We start from the raw sequence: 12,648 nt of genomic DNA, 5'->3' as shown, positions 1-12,648 counted from the left end.
CACAAGGAGGCGCTCCCTCCAACCCCCGAGGCGGCTACACTACTCAACGATCTCCTTCGTCTTGCAGTTTGACGAGGGTCACCTCTGCTTTGAAGGCACAGTTAATCATCTCCTCCGTGTTGCGAAGTTGGAGACAATTCACCTTGACTCGAAGGGTAGGGCGGAGAGTGGCATGGAGCGCATGCATTGTCGTGTCATAAGCGAGGGTGGGTAAGTACTCCACAAACTCCATGAAGGATACCACCAGCTTGTCTACACTCCCGATTTGTTGAAGACACATGCGACAACAGTATGACTCTTGTTGTTTGATGCCAAAACGACAGTTGAGCTGCTGTTTGAAGTCCTCTCAATCTTGGAATCCTGCTTGATCGTCAACATAGCAGAACCATGCCGACGCCTTCTTGTCTACGTACGAAGACACTATGTGCAAGCGCTCTGAGTCGTTCGCTGGTACGGAGTGGAATTACTGTTCCCTACGCCGTAGCCAACAGTCTCACTCCGGTCAAAGAAGATAGAAGGTTCTGTTGTACAGAGATGGGGTCGTCCTCTATCTGGTGGGCCCTCCAAGAACACGGGGTGAGCTTGTCGGGGCTGTCGCGGCAGAAGACGCTAGGACATTTCTGATGCCATGCCAAACTCGTCCTTGTCTACTCCACACATGGGCTCCACCTCGTAATCGTGCTGGGGAAGTACCAATGGCAGTCAGCACAAATCGTTGCCCAAATGGTGAAGTTCTTCCCCTGTGCGAGCCATGCGCCGGCCATGGTTGTACGCCCTCAAAGTTCCATGACGAGTGGGTTCCATTCTCTACACTAGGGGGGGATCTTGCGAGTGCCACCTCATGGATATTATGTGGTTGTCAAGCCAATCACACTACCATGTTTATTTAAGTTCATTCAATAAAATATTTGTGTTCATTATTATTCTATGTGATGTTTATAATAAAGTCCATAAATACATGCAAGGACTTAGTAAATTATAATGAGATCATAATAAAATGATCAATAGTCTTTAAACATGTATTCCAAATACTCCTATTCGACGGATAGAATAGCACTCGCTGATCCTACTTATACGACAAGTATTGTTGATCCTGTAGCTATTAGTGTGGCAACACTAAGGACAAATAGTGGGTGCTCTTTGGAGAAAAATTTAAGTGATTGATCCGTACGAATGCTTGAATTGTATTATAACTAAACGTCAATCAAGTTGATTCAAGTCACGGTTGTATAAGTGATCCACTGACTTGAGACACCAAGAACATCTCGTGAGTGGACGACTACGTTTTGACTATGACTTACATGCATTTAATCATGTCATTAAAATAAGTTATAGATCCGATGTAGTAAGAAGCTTACAAAGATGATTAAATGGTCAAGATGGGATCATCTGCCCTCGGTATAAGAAGAGATTAACTCGAGGAAGACGATGTAGAAAAATCCATGGCCAGGGTAGTGAGGATATTGGAGAAGGCATTCTCCAATGATCCCCATTACGCATCAGTACTTATCAAATGATGGATTTGGGTTTTATGATAAACTATACCCTAAGTCATTCGAGAGTCTCGTGCAGATGATGGATTATATATATACAGTAACCGATGGCGGTAAAGGTTCCATGAGAGAGCTCGAGACTATTGGTATCTTCTAGAGCACGAGGTGTAGCTTGGCACCCCACGGGCTGGAAACTTAACCTATCGATTGGGTTAAATTGATCCTTATTTAATTAATCTATATGTTGATATAGTTAATTAATAAGGTTGCTCAATAAATGTTATCGAGCCATTAAAGTTATTTACTAGAACGATACATGGGCCTAGAGGGTCACACGCACAAGGTCTTAAGGGCATTGGTAGATATATTTTACTATGAAGTGTTTTTGAGAAAAACCTTAAGTGAAATATAAAGAGAGAAAGGGGTCTCATTTTAAGCACCCATGCAAGCCTGATTAAAGAGCCCCTCCCTTTCTTCACTCTCTTCTCCACTCATCCAAGGAAGAGTGTCTTCATGGTAAGGATATCTTCAAGATTTTCAAGAAGATTTGAAGAAGAAGACGCGGATATCCAAGCGTCGAGTGATCGCATGGATCCTTCTAGAGGCTAGATGCGTGAACAGCTTCAGAATGATCTCGGAGCGATAAATTAAAGGGTGGAATGAGTTCCCCAAAAGGTACTTTCAATTTTTTTTTTAAAGATCAATTGAGAATCAATCGACACGCTTCCGCATCCATGGAAATATGTTTTCCATGAATGAACCAAAGGCACAGAACCCAACACCACCGAGGACCCGTGCGGGCGAAACACCCCTCCCCCCCTCCCACGTCCTCTTCTTTGCCGGGGAAGACTTCCCGAGCAGGCCCCGGCCGCGCAGGCCCAGTCGAAATGGGCCGCCTGAGTCAGTTTTGGGCCTGTCCCAACACGGGTTAGGCCAGTTACTTAGTGGGTTGGAATTTTCTAGAGATGGCAGGGAGGCTTTTTCTTGGGCCCGTGCCACCCCTTTCTCCTTCATCTACAGCCCATTAGGGTTGCCCGACTGGGAGACGGGTGGTCGGCCACGACTAATCGCGGGATCAGCGACGGAGGACTCATACAGCACCACCCTAGCTGGGCCAGTGAGCGACCTGGTCGGGCAGACCACGAGGAGGCGGCATCGACGACTCAACGACAATGAGGGGGGAGGCAGCAGGTTGTCCCCTTCATTATCCTCGTCGGAGATGGAATCGGCCAGACGAGGTCGTCCAAGGCGGCGGTCAGTGGTTGGCTCGAGTCGCCTCAAGCCATAAGGGCGTGGGGGGTGGCCGCGTCACGGGGGAGGCGAACATCGACAAGAATGATGCCATTTGTTGTTGTTGCGTCGATTGGAGTGGTTGCATTTGGGCAGTGAGAGGAGGCAAGTGGCGTTCGTAGGCGTATGCCAATGCCTTTGCAACTATGTCGTCCCCATTGGAGGAAGAGGCATGTTCTGATTTTGCTTCCACGATGGAGGTGACGGCGGAAGGTGACGGCAGAAGGCTCTGATACTAATGATACAGTCCCGATTTGAGACCGGATCTGGCACGGATGTAACAACTCTAATATGTAAATTCAATAGAACTCGATTCTCAATTCAGCGAAACAGATAAGTGTCTGAGAGGAGAGGAGAGATGTTCTCGAGCAAGAAGGAAAGAACGGGAATGGTGAGGAGAAAGTGAAGGATCACCAGAGGAGGAGGGCGTCCCCGTTTGGCTGGCAAAGTCCACCTACGAGAACGAGGAGGGTGGAGGTCATAGCGAGAGAGAATGAGAGAGATAGAGAGAGGAGGGGGGAAGGAAGACTTGTAGTGATACTTTTATTACCTTCTACTCTCACGAGTGAGGGCTTAACTGGGAGCGTCCATGGGCTGGGCCATTGCTGTGGCTTCCTTCGAACATATACATGGTGGTGGATCATATCAATCCATAGCCCGACTAGGGGAAAAAGCTATAAATACTCCCCAAGGGTTCAAATTAGTTACATGCCAGTAGCTTATGGTCTGCACATCGCTATGGATGAGCTCTTTCATTGGGTATGGGGTTCACCATGACCGCTGATAAGCCAAAAATAGGGGTGAAAATTACGCAAAATTTTTAGCCCTTGTCGTTGTGAATTTTTGGCTTATGCAATAAAATTTATAAAACTCTACTTAATATGTATAGTGATAAGTATGAGTGTCGTCCAAGGGAGGCAAGTAGGAATTTCAATTTGATTTTATTTTTGGTGTTTTAGATCCTAATTAGAGTGAATTTGATCTTCAATGAGGATCAAGTCACCCTAATTAGGTGAGAATTTAGAGAGGGGGTAGAAGAGATGAGATGAAAAGAAGAAATGTGGGCTCTAGATTGAATTAATTGATCCAATTGGATGGATCAAAGAATTCAATTAGAGAGGTTGGAAGAAATTTTTGATTTAAGTTTTGGTTGGTTTTGAGAATTTGCTAAATCAGAAATAAAAAGGGAAATCTTAATCTCCTAAGAATAAAAACTAAATTTTTTAGAGTTTTCTTTTGGAATGCAATTGAATGCCAAGGTAAATCCCTCAATTTCTCCTCTCAATCCTAATCAGGGCTTGTACATGCCGCTCAAGCCAAGCGATTTAGAAGTTCAGATCAGAATAGAGATGAAGAAACAAACAACTTAACCTAATTCATTCAAAATGCATAAAAGTTCAAATACAATCAAGGAAAAAAAAGTACCAGATAACTTGATCCAAGCTAGAGCTCCTCCCTGTCTTGCAGCTGTGATAGAGCACAATCTAGAATGAGCTCCCCCTCTCGAAATTCAGCTTTTATACTTAGGTTATAGGGTAAAAATCACCATTTTACCCCCGTTTAGTACTTAATATTTATCTATCAATGTAGGCTAGATATGAATGATCTAACCGTACAGATAGAAAGAGAGGATCAAGACAAACAAATCCATAAAAACTTCATCTCAATCAGACTTCAGGATCAAAAGTTATTAATAAATCAATTTTAAACCAATTTAATCCATTGGATTTAAAATTGATTTATTTATTAGTTTCATTTTTAAACACGCAATGACGTGTCGCTCTCTCATTGGTTGGCGCATTTTGAATCCTCCTTTTTGCAGAAAAGTCCTTAAAAAGCCTGGAATTGCTTTTGGACGCCGCCCAAAGGTAATTGCGTATATGCCCCTGGCGCACTCTCTCTCCTCCGATTTCTCCTAAAACATTAAAAATATATATTAAAAATTGCAATAAAACCCTGAATGATTTTAAATAGGATCTTTACGCCTGCCGTGGCGACCGAGAGTTGTTAGGGTCTTTTGCAACTAAACGTTGCAAAAAGGCCCCGAAAAGTCTAGAAATTGCATAAATACATTTTTTTCTCTTATAAATATGCCCTTTTTTCATAGAATAAATGCATTTCTTCTTGAAATAAATCCCAGAAAATTCCTAAAAATTCGTAAAAAATTCTAGAAAATTCTAGAAAATTCTAGAAAATTCCCTGATTAATTCCCATGTTGATAAATGTCAAAATAAACTTTTTAATGTGCCATTTTCATCCAAAAATAATTATTTCGAGCTTCAATAAATCCTTAAAAATTCATATAATTAACAGAAAATTAGGGAAAAATCAGAAATTACTTGGAAGCATTATTTTTGTGTAAATATATGATAACAACCGCCGATGATGTAGACTTGTCATTATCCTTATCAATCATTTTAACCTAGACGAGGATGATGAAGATGAGCTTTTTTCTAGTCATAGTTGTCTGTGAGCAGTTGGGATGAGGATGATATCATGATAGTGTAATTCTTATCTAGGTCGCAGCTGATGTGTCATTACTCGCGAACTTGAGTCTTTATTTTTCATCAAAATTTACTCAATGAAGTCTCGTCCATTAATGTTTGGACCAATTAACTTCTTTTGTCAAAAGTTCAGTCCTTTAAAAACTGTATTTTTATCATCAGCAGTACATTATGAAATCATTATCCGCATATTTCATTAACTTAGACAAAAAGGCGCTCTCAAAAACTCCAAAAAAAAATATCTAGTTCGTTAACTATATTAATTTCATGACGTCATTAATTCAGAAACCCCATAGCGAGCATTCAATGTTTCAATCGAACGCCCCAACTATGACCACATTGAATCAAACTGTTGAGGAAGGAGTCTCAAAACTCGGCAAACTCGAAGGTGATTCCCCATTAGGACTTAACTAAGATTAGGTAGTAAAATGAACATATACGATATACTCATTAGAGAATTAGAAGATAGGATTCAATATAAGTTCAAATATAGTATAGGATTCAACATAATCGATCGATTAGGATTTACCATAGACGGCTAGGATTCAACATAAGATAGTTATAACGTTCAGGATTAATTCACACATATAAGCGTTATAACTAATGGGTCCACGGCACCGATCAACTGCTGTGATCGGTGCACCCATCTCATTATAACGGCTCAGATTAAATCTAAAGCGAACGTTATACAAGAGGTGCACCAACACCAATCAATGGTTGTGATCGGTGCACCTGTCTCGTTATAACAGCTCAGATTAAATCTGACTTTAAATGGTATACATCCGTTGTAAACCGTTATGATGGATATATTTACATAAACGGCAACTTCCTATTTTTAGACTATATACGTACCATAATATTCAACCAATGTCACACTTAACACTTGAGGGAAATACAATGATCTTACTACTCTTCTTGTGTCTCTTCTGTCTCTCATCTCTCCTCTCTCTTCTTTCACAATCTCTTCTTCTTCTTCTTCTTGCATTCTCAAGATTCAAGATTTTCAACACAAACCACTTCCATTATAATTAATGGATCGGCATACAAGCTGTCGAATACCAAATTTAATTCTCATCTTCTTCTCGACTGAAAAACTCCGGAGGTGCTTGGCATCGCACTCTTATTCATTAAACCAGAACTTAGCAAAACGCTCGAAGAATCAATTTATTCATCACATTCCACTTGTACATGGATAAATCATAATTCGTGAGCAGGGCAATCCAAAGATACACAGAAAGAGTAAATGTGGTTTGGATGTTTTTTGACTTGTGATCAGAGATTAGAGAGAAGCGATCCTGGAACACTCCCTGTCAACGGCCGTCTTGAGCAAGCTTCCCTCGTTCAGCACCATCTGCACAGGAAGAAACCCTAATCCGTTGGCTACAGCAAGCAGCATGGCCCGCGTCTCCGCCCTGAACTCCTCCAGATCCACCGCACCGCTGCCGTCGCGATCAAACTGCGCGAAGAGGGACCCGTATAGCTTTCGAACGTCCTCGTTCGCCTCTGCGGAAGGCTCGTCGGCGCCGTCGAACTGCGAATCAACGGCCGGGATGCTCTCCAGCTCTCGAAGCATCTCGGCGTAGCTGAGCAGCCCGTCGTTGTCCACGTCCAGGACAGCGAAACGGCTATCCACAAAGCCGTTGAAGGAGCCCTCGTCCTCCACGAAGTCGCGGATAGTGGCACCGTCTAGCACTACTACGCTCATCTTCGCTTCTCGCGTATACAACTTTCAGATTGAATTTCTTCTTTGATGGCAGGATGCAACGCTCGTTGATCTGGGCTGCTGTATTTATACGCGAGAGAATCAGCGGTATTTTATCGTTTATGAATTCAGCGGGCGGACGCGCTGCGATTAATGAGTCCATTGAACGAGGCACTTCGTCCACAGGGGGTGGTTTCAGCCAGCGGTTGGGAATCGCCCTATTGATGGTAAGTGGTAACTCGATAGGTACAGAGAATATTATTAAAGTCGCGTTGCCACGCCCACCCAGATTCACTAGTATCCATGCATGCATCATGCATGCCGACAGACTTGTCTAGTGTTCCTAATTTGGTATCCGTCCAGTTATAATTTCATATTGGACAAGCCGAAATCTGGAAACGGATATCAGGACTGTTATCATTAATGTGGCTTCTGACAGATATGGGGACAGATACTGAACGGTCGTATATAGTTCCAGATCGTCCCAGACGTGGACGATGGACTGGACTAATTTTAGTCTGACGTCAGATTCAGTGTAGGGACGAAGGATGGGACTGATGCCGGACGTCGTCCGGTCGACACTCGAGGGTAACGGCTCGGTATCGAATCGAGACCTCGTTCGGACAACGGCGATCAACGTCGTCCGACTGATGCTAGTGGACAGGTATGAATGATGATGTGAATGTATGAGATCCTAAGTGTCGTATGTGTGTGCGCTGACGAGCGGTGGGTGCCGTTCCAGAGTTTGACGGGATCGCTATGGGTGAGGTCAGACGGACCTCCCGAACCTCACCCGAGAGGGTCGAGGGCGAGTGCGTCGCCGAACGGGGAAACCCGGCTAAAGTGCTCACACACGTCGGGTGAACCCGACTCGTACCGGGCAGGTAAGACTCTCGAAAAGTATTCGTCGTTTTCTCAACCTGTCTCGCTCTCACCTATCTAAACTGAGCGCGGAAGAGGCAAATCGAAAGAGCACTGAAGGACGTAGGAGACGTAAAGGGCAGTAGAAGGGGGAATGCCTTTGTCGTGCTGGCGACAAATATCTGGTGTCAATAAGGTCTAGAGAGAAAAGGCGGGGTCGTTGGTGCCGACGAGTGCCTGGTGCGGGGCGAAGGTAGGCGCTGGCGCAGGCATCCACCAGTGAGCGGACGAGGACCGGGTGCAGGGCGCGTAGCGGTTGCGCTGGGTGGCGCTGTGCGGTGAGGTGTGCAGAGGCGTGAGTGCGCGGAAGAGGTCCGGCGTGTAGCCGACCGTGGCACGCAACCGGCGCGCGCGCAGGCGGCACAGCGCACGGGCAGCGCGGCGGTCGAGATCGCGGCAGGCGGGCACGGCGGGCGGGCGTTGCGGCATGCAGGAAGGTGTCGCAGACCGTCAGCCGGCGCGGACGCTCGCAAAGCATGGCGGGCGGGGGCAAGCATTGGTCGCAGCGCGGGATGACGTGGGCAGGGAGACCCGGCGCGTAATGTAGTGGGGCACGGAGTGGCTGCTGCGTGGCAGGGCGGCGTCGGCAAGCCCAGGGCGGACGACGGGCGTATGCGGGAGATCCATCAGCGGCAAGCTGACACGGCGGGTGGGCGTTGCGACGCGCTGGATGGCGCCGTGGGTCGTCCGCCGGTGCGGGGGCTCGCAGTGCGTGGCGGGCACGGGCAAGCACATTCGCAGCGCGGGACGGCGCAAGCAGGAGGGATCCGGCGCACGGGACCAGAGGAGCTTGGCGAACGGCGGTAAGAGGCGGGCGACGGTGGCAGAACACGGCGAGCAGCGACGGAGCTCAGAGAGTAGCGGATGGAGGCCGGCGGTGGTGGCAGAACTCGGTGAGTGGCGGCGGAGGTCGGCAGTGACAGCGAATCCGACAGGCGGAGATGCGCCCGAGCAGGGCCGGCGGGTCATGGCGGCGGGTCACAGCGGCGGTGCGAGGCAGCGGTGACCCTCTCCTCCTCCCTCTCTCTTCCTTCTTCTCTTCTTCTTTTTCCCCTTCCTTCTTCTCCTTCTTCTTCTTCTTCTTCTTCTTCTTCTTCCTCTCACGAGCGTGACTCTTCAAATTCTTACGTTATAATTTCATAAAATTCAAGAGTGTCTTTGGGGGGCGCCCCCCCCCTCCTTATATAGGAAGGATGACATGGGCCCCCCCTTAAACAAAAAAACAAAGAAAATAAACTAGGCCTGTTAAGGCCCACTAAGAGTGCTGGGAGGGGAAGGAATCCTCATATGGGTTCTTCCCCTACTTACAAAGGCAAAATGAAAATGAAAAAGCGAAAATAGAAAATAAGACACAGATAGGTCGAGTGCTCCGGCGATAGAGGTGGCGCGTCATCATGCCGAGTATCTAAACCCGGGGTCGCGCGTCGATGCAGCGGCTCGTCGTGTCAGCTGTGGCGGGCTCGATGACGGTGCTGGCTCCTTGCGTGACGAGTCTGCGGTGTCGGGTGGTGTCGCACCATCAGGGACAAAATTTAGTCCGACGGTACAATAACCATACCGTCCAGTCCTCCCAGGATGAACTTTCGTCCCGTCCAGGGAAAAAATCATCCTGTCCCTCGTCCCGGACGAAAAAAAACCATTTGATATTTTTAATATATAAATATAGATTTTTCTAAGTTTTTAGGGAAATATGGAGAGAACATCCAAATGGGCATATGTACAATTATTTCTGAGTGTCGTTAGTTTGCACGTGCAAAAAAATATAGGGACTTGTCATAGCGAGGCCACATGGCTACATCTCAACCGTCAGATGTGAATCCGGTGGTTTTTCATCCACATTCTTCCGTCCATCGTCTGAGACCTCGGACGGGCAGTTTTTTTGTCCCACGGGACGAAATAATCCAGCCCATTGGTCCCAGGATGAATTTTTGTCCCAAATTTCGTCCATACCCTTGGACGGGATGATTTTTCGTCCCGGGATGAAAAAATCGTCCCGTCCACAACCCTGAACTTTGCGGGTGTATACAACGGTGGATACATATCCTTCAGTATATGAATCCGATCTGTATAGGGATTTCATATCCAGGATATTTGATGCAGGATGGTGGAGCGTCCATGGGATAGGCGCATGTGGATGGTGGAAGTGCAATAAGTGAGCAGGCATTGTATGGGTGGCTATCGTGGTGGCAACAATCCATAGGCAACTCCCATGGTGACTTCTCCATTCAAATTTCACCACCGGGTACATCAAGGAAAGGGGCCTTGTATAGCCTTTCCTGAGTGACTTTTGGAATTCAAAGAATAAGAATATTCAAAATTCAATTTCCCCAGCTGTCCCCCACAATGTGAGTAATTTATTTGTAAATTATGTTTTGCATATATGGAGAAGGTTAAAAGAACAACATTTTACGTATGCTTACTTGCATTGAATTGAAGATCTAGTCTCACCTAATGCAGACCAAAGTGGGAAGCTGGGTGTCAAGTTTATTCCATTGTGGACTTGATAGGATTACCCATACATGAGCAAGTTTGAGATGGGCTTTATCTTCCAGAACAAAGTCTGAGCATGAAAATTCTAGCCTCGGGTCTTGATGGAATTTTGTTGTTCAAGTTGTCTCACGATAGCCACTCAACACTTAGATAAGTGGAAAATGACCTAATTAGATAAGTTATTAAATTTTATTCTGTATATAAATAGTTACCTACATACCCTTTATCTTAACATAACATCAGATATTATGATTGTGAGGACGCCAACGCATCGACATTGGACGCGTCACCACCGTCAACCAAAGTCAACGCCGCCGCTACGGACACTCCGCCACTGTCAACCGAAGTCAATGCCACCGCTACAGACACGCCACCGTCATCGGACGAAGTCAACACTCCGACATCACGCACGTCTCCATGCACGCACGCCCCTTCGTGGATCATGACACGTCGCCAACGGCAGATCAAAAACTGCCCCTTGACGTGACACGAAGCACGTCTCTCGTCTTTAATTTCTCATCTTTAATTTCTCGTCCTTAAGTTGTATTTTCTCTTTACTCCAAGGCCTATATGTATAGGCCATTGTTTCAAGAAACAGTTAGGCAGTCATTATTCAAGAATTGAGTTTGTTTCTAACTCTTCTTGGAGGACTGCCCAGCCTCCCCTACCCTTTCTCCAACCCTACCGCCGCCGCCTCCTCCACCGTCACGGTCTCGCATCGCCGGCCGCCGCCTTCCCCTTCTTCTTCCCTCCTCTCTCTCTTCTCCCTCCCCCTTCTCTTCCCTTGCCCTTGGCCACCCAAGGCAGCCACCCCAGGCCGCCCAAGGATGCCACCCCAGGCCGCCCAGGGCAGCCCGCCCTAGTCAGCCCCAAGGACGCCGCCCAGGCCGCCCAGGGCAACCGCCCCAGGCCACCCAAGGCCGCCGCCCCAGGCCGCCTAGGGCAGCTCGCCCTAGGCCCAAGGCCGCCGCCCACGTCGCCCAGGGCAGCCACCCCTGGCCGCCCAAGGTCGCCGCCCCAAACCGCCCAAGGCCGCTACCCAGGTCGCCCAGGGCAGCCGCCCTAGGCCACCCAAGGCCGCCGCCCCAGGCCGCCTAGGGCAGTCCGCCCTAGGTCGCCCAAGGTAGCCACCCCAGGCCGCCTAGGGCAGCCCGCCCTAGGCCGCCCAAGGCGCCACCCCAGGCCACCCAGGGCAGCCACCCCAGGCTACGTAGGGCAACCAACCCTTGGCCGCCCAAGGCTACTGCCCAGGGCTGCTCAAGGTCGCCTACCACTTCGGTGCCCACGCACGCACTCCCTGACTGTGTCCACTCGTCCGATTTGCTTTCTGTCAGGGCCGTACAATGGCCGAAACGCCCAGACTATCTCGTCCAGTGGGCCCTTCAATGCCCGGATTCGCCCAGTTTTGTCACGATCAGAATTCCCCACAGCCTCTTCACGCACTACGGTACCGAGGTACGCCTGAACTCTTTGGTGTCGAAGTGTTCCTCGTCCAATATTTCGCGTGAATTCTCCACCGCCATCAGATTTGATTTGAATTGGATTTCCTAAATTCTCTCTCTTTCGTGAGTTTCTCTCGGGACGTGAATTCAGATATTGAATTTGGTGCTTCGGCATCGTCGCGGTGGTTGAAGACAGTACTCCGCCCTCGATGAGGAACGGGACTGCACCACCAGCATTTCATCGGTTTTAAGCCCGAATTCGATCGTGTGGATTTCTATGCTCTGTTTTATCCTTCCCTCCATACCAGTTTGACCCCTCCTTCCGTCGTCATCCCATCCAACTCCTCAGTCACCCTTTTCCCTAGCTGTCCTACATCATATTAAATCACGTATTACAGTCATGCCTTGGATAGATTTATTTATTGTGCTTATATGAATATGTGCTGAAACTATATATCTATAATAATACGTCACAGATTGCCAAAACCAATATTTTTCGACAATATCCAATATCAGTAGTGTTTGCCCCTACTGAACACGATATTGGAGGATGATCTTGGTATGGATACTGAACCAGGTATTGGAATGGACATTTCTGACATCCATATTAACCAATATCCGGACATAAGATGGCGATATAAAATATCGGTTGCTAGAGTATTAACAACCTATATCGGCTTCCGTCTGTGTCTTGGAGGACCGACGACAATACTGGATATGAGTGTTGAGTATCATGTCTTTTTAATGTTGAGTGTTGAGTACCGGATATTACGTAACTTCCTCCATAATTGTCTTTTTTTGTTCTT

General features: G+C 47.3%; 1 protein-coding gene across 1 annotated transcript; it reads right to left on the bottom strand.

The window, feature by feature from the left end:
- Window positions 1–6,566: 6,566 nt before the first annotated feature.
- LOC144712647 (uncharacterized) lies at window positions 6,567–6,992 on the bottom strand. The gene has a single exon (XM_078586917.1). The coding sequence runs from the start codon at window positions 6,990–6,992 to the stop codon at window positions 6,567–6,569; it is 426 nt and encodes a 141-aa protein (XP_078443043.1).
- Between the last annotated feature and the right edge of the window lie 5,656 nt (window positions 6,993–12,648).

The sequence above is a fragment of the Wolffia australiana genome, chromosome 15 (genome assembly GCF_029677425.1).
Source record: "Wolffia australiana isolate 7733 chromosome 15, ASM2967742v1".
Taxonomy (NCBI): Eukaryota; Viridiplantae; Streptophyta; class Magnoliopsida; order Alismatales; family Araceae; genus Wolffia; species Wolffia australiana.
This window is presented reverse-complemented; position numbering and strand designations above follow the sequence as displayed.